We start from the raw sequence: 24,481 nt of genomic DNA, 5'->3' as shown, positions 1-24,481 counted from the left end.
ATCACTCCCTCTTTGTTCTCTTTCCAGTGCTTTTCTCAGCTTCTTTGTGCTGTGGCTAGTACAGTACAATGTTGATACGTACAAATTAAACAAAGAAAGCATATTGTCTACTCCTATTTTGTACCACTTAGAGTGAAGACCTAGGATAGCTAGTGAAAACTAGTGTGTTGTGGTAACTATGCTTCTTTTCTTTCCTCTTGCAACAGGATGGAACTGAAATACAGATACATGTTGACTAAGGAGTTGGAATAAGACTGAGTCCTGCTCTGTGATATATACCTGGACCATGAACTTGCTGTTTGGCTTCCTGCTTTAGGAACCTCTGTAGTAACTGTGTGAAGCTGTTGGGAATCATGGCATTCTCTCCATGGAAGCTGTCCTCTCAGAAACTCGGCTTTTTTCTGGTGACTTTTGGTTTCATTTGGGGGATGATGCTTCTGCATTTTACTATTCAGCAACAAACACAACACGAAAGCAGTTCAGTCCTGCGTGAGCAAATTTTGGATCTCAGCAAAAGATATATCAAAGCATTAGCCGAAGAAAATAAAAATGTGGTTGATGGGCCTTACGTTGGGACAGTGACAGCATATGGTAAGTGTGTGCTCTAGATTACATAATCTGATTAAGGTTTTTTCTAAGTTGTCCAAACATTTTACTTCATGATGCTGCTCAATTGACATTACTGTGCCCTGTGGATTTTCTGCACAAGTTGGAAAAAGCAGTCTTCACTGGTAAGTATGAAATGGGAGAAGGCAGTCTTTGTTTGTAAGTATGAAATTTTACATTTCCAGTCACTTGGAAGTGAAATTGTCTGCTAATTTTTACTACATCTGTCTAGCAGCTATATCTGGTATGCCTCCAGTTATCTGTTAGAACTTAATTTAAATTTTTTTTTCTGATTTTGAGAAACTTGGGAGGCTTTTCAGTTTGCGTGTCAGTGATCTAAGAAATTTCTTGTGGAAGAAGAACTTGCTTTACCAATAAAGTGGAGACCTGCTTGTTTATTGTTTCATTGTTTATTTCTTCTTTCCCATTTCACTTCTTTGTTCAGTCAATTTACTTAACGTTTAAGTTTATGTATCTGCCATAAACTTAAATTAAGCTTAGATATATCATATTTGCCTCAGGGTAAAGAACTCTTTTTGTGAGTTTCAATGCTTTGTTCGGCAGTGAGTTATAATGCTTACTCTCTTCCATTTTGTACAACATGAGACTTAAGTTTGTGTTAGGTGTGAGAGAAAGCATGCAGAAAAGGATGAAGCGTATTGCCAGAAAATATTATGAAAATAAAAATAAGATCCAATTTCAGGTTAGGTATGTCCCCTTTTCAATCTGATAAGATAACCTCATACACCTTACTTGTTTAGAATTTTTTAAACTCACTTTCTTTACTACTTACATATGCACTTTCAGGCTATCTGGAAAGTTAATGGCCAATTAGTCATCTAGATTTGTTTCCTTTTATAGTTGCCTTAATATTCAGCTCTAAAGAAATTGGATAGATGCAATAGATAATACCTGCACCTTTTCCTCTAGTTTTCTCTTAATACTCTTTACTTTTTAAGGTGCACGTACTGAAAATATCCTGCTGGGAGGTTCGCTCTATCTCTTGTTTCTGTTATCACTTTTTTCCTCTAAAAAAAAATTTTTGAGTTCACAAGAAAGTGCTTGCCTGTAAACCTGAGATTATCATCCCAAACATAGCTAACAATTTCATTGCTTTGTTGCTTAAATAACAAGGTGTATTTGTTCTGTAACTTCTGCTGATTTGTGACTGCATGTTGATCTATACTGTTATGGTAATCTTACAAAGCAACACAAGCTAAATAGAGTGGTACTAGATCAATATTTAGATTGAAGACCTCCAAGCAAGTAGAGGTCCCTAGAGAATTGTGTGCATAGGCTTAAAACAAAACCTTATCTGCTATATAAAAATCGTCAGTGTCCCATTATCTTGTAAGGGTGCTCAATAGTAGGTGAATTGAAGAAGAAAAAAACCAAACCAAAACAATATGACTCCAGAAATTGAAGGGTAACTGCATTAATCTGTGCCCTAGCTAGGCCTGAGGGTACAGGATATCCTTAAGCTAAGATCCTCTGTAGCTTGTTGCCTGTGGCATTCATTTCCTGTTCCAAATCCCACTCAGGAATTAGTTGACTTGCCGCCAAACAGTGGTCAAGTTCCTCAGGAGATGCTAAACTGCATTTGAAAGTGGGTGAAATAACTTTTTAATGCTTCTGTGAAGGCAAAGCTAAGTTTTGTGTAGAAATTTCAAGTTCCCAGGCTAACAAGATTGTGAAGACAAGTTTGGACAGGTCTTTTCAATTAAAGAGTATGGAAGAATGCAAAACAATGATAATATATTTATTTATCTATTTATTTAAAATATTAGAGGGAAAGGTGCTATGGTGAGTGAATAATACCATATTAAATAATACTTTATAAAACTGAGTAAGGTGATAATTACTTAATAAGATAGTTAGTTTGTCCTGTTTGGCATACCAAATGATTTATTGATAGTAAATGATCAGGTTAGCTGTTCAGGAGTTGGCTCACTTTTCTATGAAAATTAACACCCTTGCTATTTAGCCTTTTTAGTTCTTTTAATTTATCCTCTGATTGCTATTAGTGAGCACAGTCATGATTTCCATGTTCAAGAATAAGTTTTAAGTTTGCTTTATTTGGCTGCATTGACCCACCCAAAAGGTTTTCAGTCATTCCTTATTTGTGATTGCACAGCTTGTTTGCTTTCTCACTTTTTCTTTCTGCCATATATTGACCTGTCAGATAGATGGATCAAATACTTTCCTTTTAAAAGTCTTAGTCCTAATGTACACAGTATCAGATTTTTATAGCAGTAAACAGTTGTTTTGCAAAAAATATTATGAATCTGTGCTTCTACTCTCCCCTTCTCAAACTAGCCTCGGGTTGCATTTTTGTTCTGGTGAGCAGTCTGTCATATCAGTGTTTTGGTATCAGTATTACAATGTTTAGCCATTTTTTTCTTTATGCTCTGTGTATGTCTTTATGCTATGTTTCTTCCTCATTGTTTCCTGAATTTTTTTTTTTGCTACGTTTTTCCCTAGATTTTTTTCCCACATTCTGTACCATTGTTTTGTTCATGTTAAATTTCTGCTCCACTCTTTCCTTTTCTTCTGCACACTATACCATTAAGTGACTTCTGGACCCCTTTTAAGATAGTCCAGAATGTTAGTGCTTAGGATTCCATCTTCTGATCTTTAAAGGACAAAGGAAAACACACGGTTATAAAGAAAAAGATCTACTTTATGGCTCCATTGAATAAATATAACTCTTCTTTTATTTGGAAAAAAGAATCCTAAACTTTCTAAAAGTAATAGCCTTTTCTTATGTACTCTCTCATTTGCACAAGAATTGGGCTAGTCATGGAAGAAAAAATAAAGGGAGCACAAAATAAGCATGGCAAAAATAAAGCTGTTGTTGAGGCAGAGAAATCTCTTCAGATGTATGGAGAAATTTTCTATTACAGATCAGAAAATTATTTGATTCTAAAGTTGTGGAAAGCAGAAAATGTATTTTACATATGTACATTTAGGTATTTTATGCAATTAAATGAGAAAATAATGTAAATTCATCACACCAAATTCTTTAATCCTGAGACAAGGGTAGATGAACAAAGAACAATACTTTCTTTCATCTTCTTTGGCTTGTTGCCACTATAATTATACAGTTTAGTCTGATAGTGGTCTGTTTTTCCCTTCTTGCCCACAGTCCTTTTAGCTTGCCCAACTCTGTGTTACTTCAAGAAATCTGAACAAAAGGGAAAGAAAAAATACCAGAGAATTCTTTCTGGGTTTGACATTTGATATGCAAACTCCTGTTACTGTTTGTTGCTTTCCACATGAAGGAAGAGCTGTGTCAGACCAAATAGGCAGGTGGAGGCAGTCACCAACAGACTGAAGAAAAGAAACAGGTGATTTATGGTGTTTTGGGTATACACAGAAAGGTTGAACTTGGCATTTTTTTGCCAATGCAGAACCTGGTTGTGTTGGAGGAGATGCAGGAGAAGGTTTTCGTACTGGCTCAAAGCTGTCACTTCTTTTGGGAAGGGGATTTTTGTTTCTAGGTGACTGAGCATCTAACAGACACTTCCCTCTGATAGTGTTTGAATAGGGATTTACGTTTAGATTCATTATTATTTAAACAACTTCTTGTTACTTGAGCTATTACAAAAATCCATTTTTTTGTTCCTGTGTGTACCCATAAAGTTTCATGCTTCACCTTGAATTCAGGATGTGTATATGAGTTGCTATGTGCTTTATAAAATACACAGGGAGACAAGTTCCATGTCAAGGGAGACTTGTATCTGAGGCTGAACAAAGTAGGGAACTTTCATGCATAGAACTAATGACAAAGATTTGCGCTGAGGAAGTATCTGTATATATTTGTCTCATTCTTGTATCTATTTTTTGATTCTGTCTGACAGTGTGCATTGCATTATTAAGCAATTTAACTTTTCATTTTTGTTTGTAGATTTGAAGAAGACACTTGCTGTCTTGTTGGATAATATCTTGCAGCGCATTGGGAAACTAGAGTCCAAGGTGGAAAATCTTGTACTTAATGGAACAGGAGCAAACTCTACCAACAATACTACCACTCCTGCTCCCAGCTTAGGAGCAGTTGAAAAGCTTAATGTAGCAGGTAAGTATGGCAGTTGTTTAAAGTATTTATGGGGTCTTTAATCTGTATTTTTATGTCTTGCCCATAACATGATTTTTCAGTGTTAGATATTTGGAATGCCTTAGAAAACGAAATTCGAAGTCTAGCCTGTATCAATGGCAGTCTTAAGTCCAGTGGTCTTTTACAAGCTCAGAAGAAGACTTTTCTTTTATGGTAACTTGAACACATTGAAGAAAATAAAATTCTCTGCCAATGGGATATAGTCTACCTTGTTTATGGTAGATGTTTCGCACTTTAAATGGATGCCTTCTAGAAAGATGAAACTGGGCAGATGTTTTCTCTCTAAGCCTAGTTGCTTGGGTTGGTATTAATCTGCTTTGCATTTCTACCATATGCACTTTATTGGTTATTAACTGAAAGAAAGCAGTAACAAACATAATAAATATTTATGATTTAAAAATGTCTTTCACTACTCTGCTTTATAGCTCTTATAATTTGACACACAGAGATAACCTACCAGGTACCTTCAGCTTAAATAAATATGTTTTAAAACATCATTTGAAGTAATTAATTTCGTCTTCAGTGAATGGACTGTTCGCTACCCTTACAACTTCTCAAAGCATTTAAGTCATCCTGTGGTGGTAGAATGCCTTGCTGGCCTCTTCACCTGCACGTCTCAGCTCCTTTAGTGTTCCCAGCTGTGAATGTGGTTGGTACACTGAATAAATCTTGCTGTTCATACTGCCTCGTGTGTTACCCTCCATTTTGCTCTGCCACCAAGTTAAACAGATACGGTCCTGACCCATAGGAAGGTCTGAGGCTGCCCTGCTAATGATCTTTGGAGTCCCAAAAAGGGAGCCGAGCAGAAGAGTTGGGGCAACTTGGTAAACAGCTTGATAGCTGCGCTCCTAAGTCTTGCCTGTGCTTGGGTTTCCTTTAAAAATAAATACTTCTGTTGAGAGAGTGTTACCTGCTTAAATTTGCCAAAACAGAGAAGCAGATGCTACCTTTGGTAAGGTAATGCCACTGAAAAGAAGTCTGGGAGAGCGAATGTACAAGTGATTAGCTAATTACAGTATATCGGCAGAGTTGCTGCATCAGCTGCTCTGTCCTAACTGCGTTTGTCTGTACCAGGATGTTCAAGGCATATTCTCTCTTGGTGAGACAGACCTTTGTGTCTCTCTTGCCACATAGTAAAATATGCTTATAGGCATTTACAACAGCCCTTTGCATGTGTGGTTTACTGCTGCTTCTACTGCTTGCTTTGTGGTACCTTTTTTTCCCCCTGTGTCTCTTGTCTTGGTTAGACTGAAGGCAGATTTAAAACAAGTAACTGAAGAGGTATAGCACCTGCAGACTATTAATAGGGTGAGCCATGTTTTTACCACAGGAATATAACACAAGATCTTTGTTGGAAGATCTTCCATGTCGATGAAAAGTGAGTTAGTACAGTATTGCTATAGTTTCTGGGCTATATATAAAATGAAAAACATCCCTGTATATTTTCTTTCTGTAGCTGGACAAAAGAGAAACTTGATGCTGTTATTTCAATAGATTTGCAGATAATTGGAAGAAGCATACTCATGTTGTTGCTATACATTTATAGGCAAAGGATCATTCTGACTAGGAAACATCTCTCATCAGTTCTTAGGGTGAATTGAATTTTGTTTGTTATTCTTGGAGTTTCCTGGGTTCACAATTTGAGTAGTCACAAGAAACATTTAAGGAGCTTGGTAGGAGTTTTCAGTTTGCAGTGTTTACATAGTTTTTTGCTGCCTGAGGCTCGCTCTGTGGCAAAGAACATTTTGTCTTATTAGAGCTTCAGTTTTTTATGTTTGACTCCTGGTGCACCAAGTTTAAAATATCTGAAGCAACTATATTAAATAGCAACAACAGAAAGACCTTTAGGAAACAGTTTCTTAAGGTTTGATTAATGTATTGTTCTGGTGCCTGTTTGGATAACATTACTGTTCAGGTATCTCCAGGCTGGATAGCATCAATGAGTAGAATAGAGCTTGAAGCTAATCCTTGTGTTAAAGTGCCTACTATTCATCCATTTGAAGCAATCGGTGGAAATTCATCTGATCAGAGGCAGGCAAATGGAAATGAAATACCTGTTTCGTCTTCTCCCTCCGTCTTCTGTCAGCAGTTTCCTGATGGTAGCAAACTCTGGAAGCCGTATGATTCCAGTAAAATCATAATGTGAATGTCTTCTCTGTTAGCAAGGAATTGTGCAGAAAGTAAGCTAGGTGAGTAAACATTGTGATTACAATACTAGCTACAGTGCTGGTTTTGACTGTAATATTTCAACAGCAACCTTTTTATTGTGCTAGAACAACTGAAATAATCTGAAAATTTTTGTAGAGAAGGCGTTTTGTTACCCAACAGTTTGTCATGTATCTATACAAATGCATGTGATACTTCCATTGTTTTCTTTATGATAGTTTATTCAGCTGTTATGCTATGAATGATCACAGAAAGCAAGCATGTTAGGGTTACAGTTTCTCTCTTTATCAGCTGTAATATTTTAATGCTGACTTTAGACAAACTCATGTTAGCTTTTGTTAGTAATTTCACTATGTCTAGACATCTGTAGTATTTATGGAGCACCCTAACAACATCATGTTTAATACTTTTAGTAATGTTTTTTAAAGACTTCTTGACGTTTTTTGCAAATCTTTTTTGCCTCTGAGTCGCTGCTTAAAACTCTGAAGTAAATTAAGCATTTTATAGCCTCATTCATCAGGCAACAGTGCAGTGTCATTAGCAGACTTTCCTAGGAGAGTCTTGGTTCCAGTGGAGCTGCTTCATGCATTTATTATTTTTGGATTGAGCTGTCACAGTACCCTGAGACCTGATTCTATAATCTGTGTAACCATGTCCCTTTACCTATGGAAAGCCTTTCTGAAATGAATGGAGTTTCATGTAGGCTTAAGCTGCACTTTAGCACCTATTGACAGTGCTTGTAAACCTTGGTAGTAAATAGTTGAGTCACTAATCATCCTGAAATCTGCATTTTGTCCTCACTGACCTTGTGTAAATTTTACTGTGTGTTATACAATACATGAGTAGATACAAGTGATAAAATAAGACATAGCAGAATAACAGGAAGGTGATTATATTGTAAATATTTGTCCTCATTGCTGATTGTGACGGGACACAAACTCAAGAGCAAAAATTATTTTTCTTATAATTTAAAACTGACTATTGTGGCAGGCTAGACTTGTCAATCTGAATGTGCTGTGGGCTTTTCTTCATTATGTATTTTAAATATTAGTAACACTTTCATGTAAAAAAATAGTATTCTTTTATCTGCAAGCTAGGAAGAACAGAGATGATGATGTTTAGTCAACATTTCTTGTCCCAAAGCCTTCTGTAAGTGGAATTTTCTTTTCTTGAGTACATTGCTGTATCCAGAAAACAGTACTAAGGACGGTATCCACAAGCTACAGATGAATGGTGATAATGTAAGAATCCTGGTATAGTTCCAGGGTCAAGTTATTGAAATCAGTCCAGGTTATAGTTTTATCTGACTTTAATAAACACAACTGGCGTGTGACCATGACTTAGATTTATGGATTGAAAAAGTCTTTTCTTTGAGATTAAGGACACTGGTAACTGGACCAGATATGGATTTAAAAAAAAAAAAATTTCCACCCCTGTCCACCTTTTCTGTATAGACAGCTAAAATAAGAGTATAAAAAGGGAATATTTATAGTATTAGGACATATGGATGCTTTCTTCTGTTCATATGTACATTGGTTTTAGCTTAGATATGAGTTTGAATGTGACTATGTAAGTAATACAGGTAACAATGAAGAGAATGTATGTTGAGAAATGGTTGTCACTTGCAAAGTGGTTGAAAAATCAATGTGTTTAAAATGCTGGCATTTCTCAATGAACCGAGGTCAGAGGGTATTTAATTTTCGCCTCTTGATGGCAAAATGTCTGTTGGTCCAGGAAAGTTCTTACTTATAATTAATAAACTTGCAAGGTTACTTCTTCCAGTGCGGTACATTTGGGCTAGAACCACCTTCAGTTACCACAGTCCCTTGATACTGCAACACAGAATCTATCATCCTGCTTTCTAATGAAGAAAAAAAAAAAACCCAACAACTTCTATATGCTTTTTGATATTTTTTAATATTCTTTTGGGGATGTAGATATCCAGGCTTTGAGAGTGTTCACCGCAGCTGCCAGGGCAAATAAATTTGAGTAGTTTATGTTCCCTTAAGGAACAGATCTGCTCTGTACTAGTAGGCAGCAGTTGCCTGTAACTTGATGACAGTGTTAATAAAGGGATACACAGCTTTTGCAGCCCTACAGGTGTAAAAGCAGATGAAAATTTCCTCTGAACTATGTGGATGAGAAAAGACCGAATAATAACAAGTTTTATAGCTCCTTTTAAAACAACTGTAACTACTGTTTGTAGGCTGGATGCCATTTGAAGGGCTACCAAATGTCTTCTAAAACTTTATCAGCAACTTCTGTAGGTTTTCCGGGTGAATAAATGATAGCACCAGTAGCAGAAAGATGAAATAGGAGAGTTTCTTGAGGAAAAGAAAAAACATTAGGGAAATACCTTGCTATCAAAGATTTTTTTTTTTTTTTTTAAAGTATTCAATGAGACAGAATGTAGTCTGACTGTGGAAGTTGTTAGGCAATGTGAACCGCAAAGTCTGGGGAGGTCCAGATGAGCATTGGACTGGACGGTGTTAAAACCTGGAGTATTATGCTAAGATAATCCATTATAAATTACTTCACGAAGGAAAGAAAGAGACTCTCCGAAAGAGCCTGTCAGCAAAGGAAAAAAGAGGCACTGGCATGGAAAATAATCAAACGATTTAGCAGTTTGGAAAAAATGCCTATCTTAATTTTAGGTTTATTAATACAGCCAGAAGTTGAATAATCTCTGGCCACACAGTAGCCATCATGGCTATTTATGCCTTGTAACAGCCTAATAGAAATATTTGTGGCTTCCTAAAAAACAGTTTAGATCAATTTTTAGCCTGCACTTTGACCACTGTAGTAGCCTGAACAAGCAATTTATGTGATAGGTATTACTTGGTACAGAGCCCGTGACTTTTTCAGTAGGGTAGCCTCTTCATTACTATACTTAAACCTGAGATATGCTGGTATTTGGAGATTACCTAGCGTATCATAAAACATAGCATAAAACATACTCTTTGACCAAGATTTGTAGTTGTACTTTGGACAGACAGGCAGACATCTTAAGAATATGGCTTAGTGCTTAAAATGTAGGGACTGTTTGGAAATAATGTTATTCATTGCTGTAAAGCTCTCTTCATCAGTTATGCTCCTTATTTGGTGAGACAGAGAGAAAAGTAGTGCCTTTTTTTTTTTTTTTTTTTAATTTTTCCACCTCTGGCTGTCAAGCATGGTGTAGAACTAAATCTGCAACAGAAAATATCTCTCTGTGGTGGTGTGTAGAGTTTTTGGCAGATAAAAGATCTGAAGAAAATCCATCTGGATTGTGCTCGTTCATAATGAGAAGGTGATAACAGTTCGTAGGAGGGGAAATGTTAAGGTTTTAGCAAGGACTGTAACTCAGCTGTCTCTGAAGTAGGTGAACTCAAACTTTTAACTGATTAATTTTTGAGTTCCCATTTAGAGACCAGGAATCTCTCTCTTCCTTTTCAGACTCTCAGGCAGCTAGCATTGAACTGTTGTATATGTAGACTGTACTATGTATTCATATCCTTAGCATGTTTAGGTTTAGAGTTTGTGGTGTGGTACTACATGTGGTTTCTTCTTCTGAAGTTAATTTTGCAGAATCTTTCATTGAGGAAAAGCCAAGAGCAAAATAGCTTATCTTTTTGGGGTTGTGTGAAAGGATAATAGAGCATCTTAATATCACAAATATCTTTAATCCTAATCCCAAAGGAGCTGAGGATGGGACCTCTGCTAGAGGGTGAGGCTGTATAGATTATGTTAAAAAGCAAAGCCATGGAGCAGCTTGGGTAGCTTTAGTGGGAGGTTAGGTGTTACTTTTTTTTTCTTCTTTAAATCCATGTGTAAAATCATAAGCATACTTTCCTTTTCCTCCTCAAAACCATTGAACAACCTGATTGTTTTGATACTGACAGTTTTCAACTGCTATTTCAGAACCTCCATTTTGTTTATGAAAGGGTGAGTTGTTAATAAAGATGTTTATAAGGCTTCAGCTGATTGGTTTCAGAAGCAGTGAAGTCCTCCTTCCTTCTCTCTCTCTCTCCTCTGTCTTTATTCAAGTCGTATCTGAAAAGCTTTTATGATACTTGGTTCCATCCTTTCTGCATTTGTGGGAAGTAATACATTCCCATACACACAAGAAAGCATTCATCTAAACCTTGGGTGCCTAGCAGATAAGAGTGTTCGTCAGCCTTTAGAACAGGAAGCTTTGAGACACTGGCACAAATAACACCCTAGGTAAACCTTAAGTTGCTTTTTGGAGATGATTAAACGGAAATGGGGAAATATGAAACTATGGCACATGTCTACATGGCTGCTTCTGTTGTAGCTGAATCCTTGGTCCATGTGACAGGCACAAGATCAGTTTGGTTTAAACAACTTGGCTTTTAACAGTTGTGCTTTTCTAAGGTAACTATGAAAGAAATCCTTGATTTTCGTGGGACAGTATTGCACTAAGCATATTTCATCAGACAGGACAATCTGTTTGCACAAACATGATCAGAGAATCAGTCCTCTGTTTTCTCCATGTGATTTTTTTGGTAAGCAGGCAGTGTGGGGTTTGTGTGTTGTGGGTTGGGTTTGGTTTGGGCTTTGGTTTGGGTTTGGTTTTTTTTTTTTCCTGAATTGTGAACTTTTGCTGTGTTCTTCTGGCAGCTATGGGAAAAACTTGATTTAAGCAAACCAAAGGAAACTGTTTCAATTCCTCAGGCTTTAAAATACTACTAAATAAAAGTGGTATTAATTCTGAATATGCATGTTGCAAAATATTTTTTTAAAACAAACATATTGCTTTAAAGCAATGGCCAAGGTGTGCTGAAGCCATTGTCGTCACTTTACTGTGCTCGTTCAGTGAAAAGCTAGAATTTTTATAAATGTAACCATCTAACAACTCAGTCAGTATAATTACACCAAAAGCTATGCCAGACTGGTTGTTTACAAAATGTTCTTTTGCCTTGAAGAGTGTCACTTTGGAAGATTTTAGTTGTTTGTCTTTGATCCCATAAAAATGATCAAGTGAAGGTTCACATCTGTTGTGGTTTAACCTGGCAGGTAGCTAAAACAACCACACAGCCGTTCACTCACCCCTGCCCCCGCAGCGGGATGGGGGAGAGAATCAGGGGAAAAAAAAAAAAAGTAGAACTCGTGGGTTTAGATAAACAGGACAGAAAAAAAGGAATACTAATGATGATAATAATAATGATAAAAGGACATACAAAACAAGTGATGCACAGCACGGTTGCTCACCACCCGCTGACCGATGCCCAGTTAGTTCCTGAGCCGCAGCGTCTCCCCGGCCAACTCCCCCAGTTTATGTACTGGGCACAATGTTGTACGGTTTGAAATACCACTTTGGCCAGCCGGGGTCAGCTGTCCTGGCTGTGCCTCCCCAGCTCCCCGGGCACCCCCCGCCTGCTCGCTGGCAGGGCATGAGAAGCTGGACAGTCCTTGACTGCTCAGCAACAACCCAAAACATCGGTGTGTTACCAACGTTATTTTCATCCCAAATCCAAAACGCAGAACAGAACTATAGCAGCTGTCACGAAGAAAATTAACTCTATCCTAGCTGAAACCAGGACAACACCAAATCCTCCTCCACACCCCTCTTGTACATAGCTGGTACTCAGAGAATTAAGACTAAGAACAGTTAAGTATCAGGTTGCTGTATGTAGCACTTCTCAGTGAGGGAGAATATTTTTGGTGTATCTGTTCAAAGTTTCTGTGGCTTTTCCACCTTATGCATTAACTTGTTCTGCTGTATTGGCTGTTGACTTCGCTTTTAATAACTTCAGTGTTAACATCTTTAGAGTCACTCATTAGGATGCAGAATTCAGTATTTACTTGTCATCTAAGACATGAAGGCTTGGATGCCTGTCAGATATCTGGCATCCTTTGTGAATATGTAGCGAGGCAGGCTGACAAGTTAGCTTTGGCAACGCTGCAAGCAGGCTTTTTTCAATGTTACTATGGTGAGAAGGACCTTTGTTGTGGTATTTCTGTGTCCTTCTTCCTAAAGACTTGGGACTGACACACTGAAGCCTTCTAGGTGGGGAGGAGGACTCAGGTAACTTCATGATCAGTTGATTTGTTTCCGTGGCGCTCTGGTGAACTTTGTTACACATACAGTAGCCTTGTTACTAATTTTAACAGTCTGCAACCATAGCTTGACCCATAGTTCTGTACTTGCAGAGGCAAACGAGATTAAAAAAAGCGAAGATACTGCATGTTGCTTTGAATTTCCAAAGCTGTCCTCCTGTCTTAAGAGGACTACAGCAGGCTTTTCTTCAGTTAACATAGTACGTACAACGTTCTGTATCTTCATACCTTAAAAAACAAAGTTGTCCTCACAGAACATTAGTGTGTACCAGATGTAATAGGATGTGAGCTGCACTGGCTCTAATTGAATCGAAATAGATTACAGCTTTCTCCGGGTAATGCTTTGCTTTGACTCGTGTTTATTGTGCATTATCCATTGTATTCTTTTTCCACACTGTATATAATGCCAAGCGTTTTTTCCCATTTCGCTGTCAATTTGCATCCCACAAAGGCAGTAGCATGGAGCTGGGGAGAATTGTATGTTTTCAAGCCTTGCTGTTGCAGCACGGTGTAACGACTGTGCAGAGGACCACATGTGAATATTTTCCACTGCAGTGCTAAGCTGTATTAGTAGTGCTGAAGGGACTGTTAGTGGTCCCCTGGGCTGCATTTTGATGAACCACTTGACTACTACCTGAATTCTCCTAACACTGCATTGATTTCAGTAGCGTTAATGGAATACAGCAGCAGAGCTGGTGTGAGGATGGACTAGAAGTAGAAAAGTTAATTTTCTTTAAAGTGTACCAATGCGTTGCTGCTGAAGTTTCTAAAATGTTAGTGGAAAGCATTTTGTGCTCTGCATTCAAAATCTTGAAACCTTTAGCTCATTTCATTGAATATGTTAATAGTGCTTTCAGCTCACACTGCAAATTCTCTCTTTGAAGAAATCTTACCAGCTGGAGATGAAAAATGTGAATGAAATTGAGAATGTGTTTAATTAGTAGGAGAAGGGAAAGGAGACCTTACACAAACTAAACCAGCCTTAATTACAGTGTTGTGTCTAACTGTAGATACCAGATAACAGAACTGAAATAGAAACAAGAAAATGGGCCCATGAGCTAAAGTAAGAATAATACTTTTATTTAATGCTCAAAACCAGAAAGAGAACAAATAGACATAAAATTAGTGCATAGCCTTGATTGGATATGGTTACTCTGTCCTTTTAACACTAAGGAGGTTCTTGATTTTATGAGATCTGCTGATAGGAAACACTGAGTTGAGCTATTATCTGTGCTATATATCATCAAAAGATATTCTAATATGGTTTTTTGCACTAGTCTAAAAATCTGGGGTTTCAAGGCCTCAAGGTTCCAAAGTATACAAACTTTTGTGTCATGTTAAATTCTTAAGATATTTCCATTCTCTGAACAATGAAGAGTTGGTCCTTAGCAATCTGGATATGCTGCTGGTGTCACAGTTTTCTATTTCAACACTATTGTGGCTTTTTCATTTGCTTTTTTTTCATTTGTTATTTTAAAACTTTATGGCAAATAGAATACCTAGCAATAAACAAGTCATTACTGAGTAACTAATTATAACTGTTCAGCTTACTGTCTTAGTGGATTATTTCTAGACTTCCTAACTGTCTGATGGAGAAAAATTGAAGCAGAATTTTTAGCTCCTTCACATTATTTGAAGGATGGTGCAACGTAGGAAAGGGACAAAATATGTATGTACCACTCACTATTACTTATTTTTACTGTTTTGTTAGAGAGTCCTAGGAAGCAAACAGAAAAACAATTCCTTATCACAGATTATGCTTTTAACCACATAATCCTCTCTTGGGTGTTATAGACCTTCACTAAAACCAACTAAACCTGTGGACATGGAGTTTAATTGCAAGAGACAATGAAGACCTATACCTGTGAACTAGTGTTTAAAGAGGGTGTTGTCAAAGGCATGGGACTTCAGCCAGTGTAGTTGCTCGTATAGAGCAACAAGGGAGAAGTATCTTTTCCAGTGCAAGGTTGGGTGGCTTAGCTTAAATCTGCCAAGTCATTCATGCTAACGTGCCAGACTTTGCAAGGAAATAACTGATGATTGTTCACAAGTTCAGTTTCACCTGCTGTGCACTAACGATCTCAGCTGCAGAGCTCTATGTCTTTAAACAGCCACAGACATTTGCAAAGTGAACATATGGCTCCTTTCTAAATATGAGGATGGAGTTTTGGTTAGTTATATATTGAATATCCCAAGACCTCACAAACAGAGCACTGTATTTAAATAGTTTTTTTAAATCTAGAGTTGCTTGGTGTTTTATCAATATTTTGCATTTTTTCCAGGATAATCTGTAACAACTGTGTGCTCCTAGGTTTATAATGTGTTCACATTCATATTTTCAATTTGTCAGTGCATTGACTTTTAATGTAACATCATATGAGATAATTATGACATAAATTAATAATTATGTCTTTGCATAACAGCAGTCAAGAGGAAATAAGCTGTGCATGACTTCAAAAAGCTTAGGTATCTATAGAGTAGAAATTAATATGTCTCACACAAAGCTTAAGAGAAAACAGTCTCTGTGTTATCTACTATTGCTTTGTACTGGCATGACATTTGCTGTATTTCTAACTTTTTTGGCTGGAAGTTCTAAGTTTTGTCTGGGAAAAGAGATCTCAGAACTTGCATTTTAAATTACATAAATCCTAATTAAGGATAAAAATCCTTCTGGTTTCTCAAATACTATTTTCCAACAAAAGTAACTTTAATGTCTTGGCTTAATAATGTATTTTTTCCTTCAGGAAAGAACTAGCCAACATGAATTTAGAAGCAACATGTTGCTTCTATCCAGACCTTTTTAACAAGAATCTTCATAAGATACTAGGGTTTTTCCATCATCTCCAGATGATGAAGAAACTCTAAACTCTTGACTTGTATTTTAATACTTGGTTTTCATACTTTGGGAGATCCACATGTGTAGGTCAGCATCCCCAGGGTTCCACTTGCTTCATCTCCCCTGTCATTGGGATCCATTCAAAAGCGTTAATTGCTGGTATCAGGTTGAGGTTGGTCCCATCTGTCCATGGGATACACAGGATTTGCTCACCTCTAGATTCCTGTTTAAGAACACCCAGCTCCTAGTTAGCCTGGATGATCGAAGCCTGTGCACGAAGAAGGGAGTGAGCTCATTTGGCAGTATGGGCCCACACTGAGCTATAGACGTGCTAGAGAATACTGTTCAGCCCTTGCTGCTTCTCCTGCTCCAGCTGGGCAGCATGGTTTGATGAGGGCAAGCTGGACTGTTAATTTGTAGCTATGATTTTTTATTTAAAGAGGCTGGTCACAGCATCCTTGACCTTAGGTATTTTACAAGGATATTTCCATGTTTATAACTATAGTTCAGAACAGCTGGTTTAGTAAGGATGGGGAAAGGAGCCTTTTTGTTGCCCATGGGCTACTAGCTGTTACTGAGAGGCTCCAGCACACCCTCCATGACTAGTTAGTAGTGAGCAGCTAGAGGAGCTGAAGTTTAATTTTTCATACAGGTTCTGATCATTAAGGAAGAAGAAAGTAGAGAGGGATATTTCTCAGCCTAGAACTCACACTGACTATGGCCAAGAAGAAAGGGTACAGCTTCAGTGCAAGTAGTAGTTGACTGGAACTGTCAAAATTATTCACAAGTGAATTCAGACTTTTGCATTTAATTCTTAGGCTTATGTGTGAAAACCAGTATGTTCAAGTCTTGCCCATTTCTGCAGGCAGTGTGTTGCTTTGGACAACTCTTCTTAATGTAGATGTGTTTCCAGTCCGATTACGTCAGCTAGCTTCCTATTTTGCAAATATAGGGCACGAAGGTAAGATTGTTTAGGGAGTACTCAGATGGAACAGAGTTGCTTTTCTCTAGTGCTTCTCCTGTTCCTTCAGATTCATTTCATCTTGTATGCATATATTGCTACATTTTGTTCTGCTCTGGATAATGCTTTATGTAAATTCTTTCTTGGGACAGTTTGTATTTAAGCTTTACAGAACTGCCTTCACTGTACTATTACCTGATTAGTAGCTGTGAATGAAGCAAATGAAAGTTGGTATAGGTGTTTGGGACAGATCCATGGTATGGCTCAGTAGGAAGCTGGTGAGCATGTGAAGCATCTTCAGAGTCTGTAATGGTGGAAAAAAGGTGTTATCATTTTTGAGGAAGGTGAAACCTAGGAGTATTTACTGTTGTTGGCAAGGACAGGGAAGGATGCCAGATACTCTTGGAAATACTACTAGAGGCATTAATACTCCTCCAAGCATTTTAACGTAGTTCGAGGTGATAAAGGTGGGCGTTAGAGTTCTGTATTCCGTATACATACAGATTATCCTGGGGAGATCAGTATGCTGTTTGTATGCAAAACATGCCAGTGGAAGAGCAAGAGTGGGACTGCTCTGGAAAAGCACTAGTGCAGCTGGCCACAGGGCAGACCAGAAGCCTGAGAAAAGCTGTAGCATGTGCTGACATAAATGTGTGGCTCTTGCTTTTTACTTCTTGTAATGGGCAGGAACAAGGAGAGCAGGGAGAGTTGGCTTTCTGCTTGGAGAATATCTGTGTGTAGTAGTGCTACAGCTGATCTGAGCTGTTGAAGTGTATGGTGGGTACAATATGTGACTGTTGTAAGAAGGCAATTTTTATTCTTGTAAGTAGATCTTGCAAATACAGGGATCCTGTAAAACATTCTGAACAATGAACAATAGCAAAGATCATCTGCAAAAACACACTTGCATGCAGAAAATGTGTTTACACATGACAAAAGCAAACAGGTATCTAGACTACAGCTAGCGTACAGGTAGCGTATCTACCAAAAATTAGGCTATTCTCTGTATCTTGTGGGTTTTTTTCTCCATCCTTCCTTTCTTTGACAGATCATGAGATACCCATTAAAATGCAATACGAGTGATAAACTTGGCATACTAGATGTTTATGCTGTTAATAAAGAATTATAGCTTGTGTTTATGTATTGCCCTGTACTTAAAGGGACTTCAGAAGAAGAGAGGGTTTGCTTGACTAACCCTCTGAATTGGAAGACAGTCATATGATAGCATAGTTAGCTTGAGATAAAAGGCAAGGTTCATGGAGCCTCCCTGTTGGCAAGCTATAACCTTGCAATCAACAGAAAGGGCTGAAGAGCAGCTTTCAAGTACTTTTCTGCTTTTGACAAATAAGGAGCTGAAGGTGTAACATCAGGACTAAGGAGAAACGACCATCTTGCAGAGGAGGATCGTTTAGCCCAGAGCAAGCAGTGCAAAGGCTGTATGTTACGCTTTCTTAAGTGGCTTTGCTAGGCAGTGCCAGCGGCACCTCCTGCAGCTGCAGCCCTTGGGGGGCTGTCATTCCCACCTCTGCTTTGCTTCCTCTGTAGTGCCAGTCAAAAAATTGTTTCTGGTTTCAAGTAATACTTTTGGGCAAGAACTATTTTTAACTGATACCATATCAGTGATCCAGCCAAGAGTCAAGTGAATGGTAATGCTGTCATGGTGAGGGGTGGGTAGCAGCTGAGGAAGGATACCGCTTAAGAAAGCACTGTTGCAGCAGAAAAGGTATGTGGAAATGCATGTTGAATACCATTAATAATACCTTCTGTTTAAGGGTTTAATAGTTGTCTCTTACCTTTCTGAAAGTTGCTAATTACGGTTGGTTCGTTCTATATATAGTAGCCAAGGGGGGAGTGGGGGGCATGGCAAGGATAATTTGTCCAAATGCAACTAAAATTGATAGGAAAACTTGTTTGATTGAATAGAATTGCCCAGACATTCAGAATTTTCAACCCTAAGTTCTGTATGATGCTGAAAGTTGAACTTCCCCTGAGGCTAAACTGCATCTCTCATGTTACATCATAGATTTCAGATCTCTTTTATATTTTAGGAAGATCTGAATTTGACATGCCTTATGAAAAGCTCTGTACTTACTTTGTATTCAGGCTTATGAGTTTGTATTAAAAAAAAAAAAGCCCACAGTTTATACCATAAAGCTCTTCTAATGGCATTATATTGATTACTGAAAATTGCTATAATTTTAACCATGACTCTTTAAGGTTTAAGGTAGGTTTGTTACTTTCTGATCTCAAGCACTGATTTCATCAGGATTCAAGTCTGATTCCTGAACTGTAGTAAAACAAAAAGTGCCATTTTTATCTAGCTGTACTGACTGAATTTAAAACATACTTTTAAATTCTTGATATCTCTATGCATGTTCTCTGTGTTCTTACTTGGAGCAGAAATCAGAGCCGTAGACATCTGTGGTCTAGTGTGCAAGAATCCTATAAGGATAAGAAGATAAAGGAGAATATTTTGAAAGTGCATGTTGATTTGAAATTACAAAGTCATCTTTAAAATGACTTTGCTTCAGTGTTATTGTCAGTGGCAGTACTGCTCAGTTTGTCAAATTACTGCTGCTGCAGAGACTGCCAAATAAGTGTCGTCTTCCTGGCATGATTTTCTTTCCCCATGCACTCCATTTTGCAATGCTTCGTTCACAGTTTGAGTTTTTATCTTTAAAAGAAACTATGGGAGGCGGGGGAATATTCAGGTACATTAGGAGATGGATTTGTATATAATACAGTGTCCTAACTTTTATCCACTGATCTTGTCCCTACTCTATTCTAGTGCTGCAGCCTTGTTTTTTTTTTTCCTGACATCTCCGATTAGCATATTCTGGGTGAAATCATGCGCTATATCTGCCATAGCATGAAGTGTTCCTAGGTTGGTGGCTGGCTGGCTTTAATGATCTTTATTCCTGCCTATGGGAAAAGCCAGAAATGATGCAGGTATAATTTAGATAACTCTGGGATGAACTACCTAATTTGAAAACCTTATCCTCCACTGCCTTTGGCAAGAATCTCTCCACCATGTTAATAATTTTTCTTGCCTTAAAGGCCTGCATTAGACGGTTCTTCTAAGTTCTTAGAAGAAAGTCCCATCCTGGAGTTGATGTGGTAATGTCCTTGAAAACTGCTTCTTTTTTCCTTGGCTCATGGCTGGAAGTGTTTGTATGTATTATACTCTTTAATGTGTTGCAAAAAAATAGAATCATAAAATATTAAAATAGGCAAAAAAGAAATCTTGGGACACCATGGGAAATTTTTCTCATTAGATGTGACATAGTGCTACTCACTTGTAAATTTAGATCATATTGCAACATTTATTAATTGGGTCGTATTTCTGATGCCCAGTTGTGGATCATGGGTATTTAATAAAGTGGTAACAGAACTTGAAAATCTAGTTTTAATATTTAAGAGCAACATACATCTTACAAATGTTTGAGAATCAGAAACAAATTGTTGCAATTTAGTAGTTTTAAACACCCTTTGTTTAGGAAGATATTTTGCTTTTTATTAGTTTCAGTATGGATTAGTTTAGTTTTTAAGTCTTCATAGACCCGTTTTTGTAATTCAGCACTTTTACTGGAAGTCAGAGTTGAAATCTATGCAACCATTTTCTTCTATCATCAAAAAAGAGCACGCTGAGTTTTAATGCTATAACAAATATTACACGTTGGAACTCTTCAGTCAGTCTGGATTGTGGGTTCATGAAAATAAAAGGAAGGATTCGTTCGGCATTGTCAGAACCGTAAAATGAAATTCAGTTATGGTCTATCTTTCTCTCTAGATCTCATAAATGGAGCCCAAGAACAGTGTGAATTGCCTCCTATGGATGGTTTTCCTCACTGTGAAGGGAAAATAAAGGTAACTGATCTGTTTTTAATCTTACTATGTGTGTTCTGTTGAAAACTGAATGTTGCAAGAGGCCGCTACTCGGACAGTGGCATAAATGGGTCAAAAAGGAAAAAAGGATATTTAGGAGTACGTGTCACTACAGCACTGCCCACCTCGGGCCTTTAATACTACCGCTGCAGAGAAATTGTGGCATACTATTAAGACAGGCGTAAAAAGTCATATTATGTTAAAATGCTATATTATTTAATAAAATGCCTTGTTATTGGAATGCTGTCTTGTTATTCAGAAACTTTCTTCTCCTTTTTAAAAGCCCTGTTTTTCTTCCCCATTATGAGTCATTTGGCGTTCCCCTACCCCAGGACTGGGGTTCTGTGTGTACCTCACTCCAGTCCTTTTGGCGTTTCAGCAAGACATTTGTTTACAGTTCTTTCCCCTCTTTGCCAACAGCTCTGCTCGGTTCCTCCCTTCCACTTTTCTGTTAAAAGCATTTGGCCTCTTCTGCTCACAAGCTAGATGTTGCACTAAGTGTGCAACCAGAGCTTTGGGGTTCACAGCTTTCTATATAAAACCCATATTTTACTAATAATGCCATTGGAAAGGCCAAATACTGAAAGTCATCAGACTTCAGTTGGAAAGGAAACAAAAAAGAACCACCAACCCAGAAATCGAAAGTTGCAGACTCAGAGGTCTTCCTTTTTTTTTTCCCCAAGATACATTTCAAATATAAAGATACTGTTTTAGTAGTGGGGGACAAAAGTAAAATTGCTGGACACTTAAATATCAGTATCAAGTAGTACAATTTATTTCTGAAAGTGAGAACAAATAACTGCCAAAGTATATGTGAAATTATGTTGCCTTTTTTCTCTAAATAAAATTCTTAGTACTATTCTTTAAAAAATCTGTAAGTTTTATACCGCTCATCTGTGTTTTGATCCATTTTGACAAACTGGCTGCATAGTGACTATGTAATACATTATTTGAATTTAAATTAATTACTTGCTTCTGCAGAAATGTCAGATTCTTGGCAGAATCAGTCAGATTTCAATCTTGGTAACTGAAATGATCTGTTAAATTTTAGAGCAAGTGTAATAAGGGGGGGCAATGCAGTCACGGCCAGCCACACCCATATGTCTGGATCTTGATTATATTCTCCTTTTGATATTTGTCTCTGCTTGCCTGGTTACCAGTTTGTATAAACTGTGCTCACATCTGGTATATAGTTACTTCCCCAATATAGCTGAATGCAGAGATGCAGTATGCTGCAAAATATTAATAAAATTCCTTTTTTGTAATTTATTGTTTTTATCTGATTGGATATAGTCTCTTGCAGCTTTCCCCTGTTATTCCTCAGTTCAGTGTGAAATAGTATAGAGCTATTATGTGGTACTTAAACCTAACAGACTGTTTTTCGTTCTGTTACAGTGGATGAAAGATATGTGGCGATCAGATCCCTGTTATGCAAGTTATGGTGTAGATGGGTCCACATGCTCCTTTTTTATTTACCTCAGTGAGGTCAGTAATCTTTTACTCTGTAGAAGGGGAACATCACAGTGCCTCCATAGTTTTGGTAACTGTTGCAAACTTTTCTCAGAAGAAATCATAACTTCAGAAAAATTCCATACAGACAAAAAAGCTACTAGAACAGAATTATTATGAAGTGTGTTGCTGTTATTCATAAGTCCTCCAGGTGTTTCCAGCCTAGAGAATTCTAATGTTTATAATTGAAGTGATGTAAGCAGCAACTCTCCAGGGAGTCCACACAAGGTATCCTGTTAAACCGAATTATGAAGCTCTGTCATAGATCCTTGCCTCTGAACACTTTCTGTTGCTTTCTGTGTAGCTCCTGAGGTAGTAATAGGGAGGCATTTGGAATGTAAAACTTGGAAAGTGAAACTAGATGGTACATCGCCCTAAGCAGCATGGCCACTTCCTACTTGGAGGCTCTTCATGAATTGCAATCTGTTAATAGAAAACAAAAAAACCTAAAAGTCATGTTTTTGAGTGAAGTTGCAGATATATTGGCTAAAGCTTTTGGTACCTGTCAGAACAAAAGGCCCGGTTTTGTACACAGCTGAGTAAGGTGCTTGCCCTGGTGCTTTTTGTACAGATTTCCTGTTTCCTGAGTAATACTTGTTTTCCAGAATGAATTTTGTCAATCAATTATTATGAACTATATTACTGGCTTGTAGCGTGTGTGCCAGAAAGTCAGCTGTATTTGATCACTTGACCTCTTCTTTCTTCTTAGAAAATTTTTTGATAACTTACGGCAATTGATCTTGGAAGTAGTGTTGATGTCTAGAGGCTTACTGCTTGTAAAGAACTGCAAGAGCCAATGTGGCTGCAGAATTGCAAACCAATATTAATTTTGTAGCTACTGCAGAATTGGGAGGGGCAGGATTTTTAAATTATGTATCTGAGATTAAAACAGTAAGTATTATATAAGTAACTCAATTGTAATGAAAGCAGTTTCTGTTAATTTACTCAGTTGACCGTCATTGAACTTTTGGGGATGTTTCTTGACACAGCAGTGTTAGTTTAAATGCACATTCAAAACATATATCTGAAGAAATAAAAAAGGCTGTGTTAAATCAAAAATTTGACTCATTCCATTGCTATTACCAAGCATTGGTTTATTTATGAGCTCTAAAGCTGGGGAAGGGAAAGATACAGAATGACTATGTTATTTATCCTGTTGTTTATCATAGAAGCTAGAGATACGGTTTCATAATCCTCTGAAGTTGATCTGAGTTTGTACTAAAAGGTGATGTTTTGACATCAGCAGTTATGTTTGTGCAGTAGTATTCTGTCAACCAGCTGGTGCTTCATGTTTTTAATGCAGATGTATCTTAAAAATTAAGATTCATGTCAACTGAATGTGAGAATGTAATATTCTTAAATGACGCTTATTATTTTGTATATCTGTTAAATCACAGTATTTTCTGTGACAGTCTTCTCTGGTCATCAGTTTTGAAAACTCAGTTGATGCTGTTAGTTTTTTCATAATTGCTCTTTCAGCTCATCCTCATGGCAGAATGCAAGCAGATTTATAGAGGTGAAATGCTTGTTTTTTCAAGGGTCTAGGGATTTGAAATTTTTCTTTAAGTAGCAAGATTGAATTTGCGCAACTTCTCATTTCATAATGGAACAACAGTACAATTAGTCTGTGTGTATATTTGGGATTTTCAGACAAAGGTCTTGTACTTTGTTTTTTTTAAAAGTGTTCTCCCATGACAGAATGTAAAACTAATACTGGGTGAGCATGTTATTAACCTTGAGTTTAAATTTGGCAGTCTTAATCCTGTGATTAATTCCATGATTAATGCCCAGCAGCAGAGGTTGGAAGCTTAAATGTTTGTGAATGCAAGCATGAAATGAAATTCTAATAACACTACAATGATGTGGATTTATGAGGTGTGTTGGCTGCTAAGGATAACTTGGAAATGCTGTTGCAAGAGCAATTTGTCAAAGTGGACAGTGATGAAGAGTTGACAGTTTATAGTATAGTTGCACAGTTGAATGATAAATGTGTCTACAGACATCTCAAGTCAAAACTGCTGATTTAAAATATTAAAATACATTAGGGTACTGGAAGGATATTACTGTTAAGATTTTTCTTTTTTACTTTAAGGTTACAGTATAGGGTTAAGATGGTTGTGTACACATGCTCTGTTTGAAAAGGCAATATATGCATCAAATTATTCACAATCTCAGTTTGAAAGGACAGAATAGGCATCAAATTGTGCATATTTCTACTTTTGCTCTTAAAATTGCCTCGACAATTTAGTGTGACAAGCGGCTGTACTTTGGCATACTCTTTCAGGGTCTACTTTTTTCTTCTGAAGGAATTCAGTTAGGGTACTATGTTACACACATCTAGCAC

The 24,481-nt window shown here is 37.4% G+C and overlaps 1 protein-coding gene across 1 annotated transcript in view; it reads left to right on the top strand.

Annotated features, from left to right (window-relative positions):
- Positions 1–353: 353 nt before the first annotated feature.
- Positions 354–24,481, top strand: part of MGAT5 (alpha-1,6-mannosylglycoprotein 6-beta-N-acetylglucosaminyltransferase) — a gene marked incomplete at both ends in the record, with an annotated part of 79,067 nt that continues 54,939 nt past the window's right edge. Inside the window, 4 exons of the mRNA XM_082001398.1 lie at positions 354–591; positions 4,514–4,681; positions 20,534–20,610; positions 22,024–22,113. Of these exons, the coding sequence (XP_081857524.1) occupies positions 354–591; positions 4,514–4,681; positions 20,534–20,610; positions 22,024–22,113 (573 nt within the window). The remainder of the gene's footprint in view (positions 592–4,513; positions 4,682–20,533; positions 20,611–22,023; positions 22,114–24,481) is intronic.

This window comes from Phaethon aethereus (genome assembly GCF_964289735.1).
Source record: "Phaethon aethereus genome assembly, chromosome: 6".
NCBI classification, from domain to species: domain Eukaryota; kingdom Metazoa; phylum Chordata; class Aves; order Phaethontiformes; family Phaethontidae; genus Phaethon; species Phaethon aethereus.
Note: the sequence above shows the minus strand (reverse complement) of the source record. Positions and strands in the feature narration are given on the sequence as shown.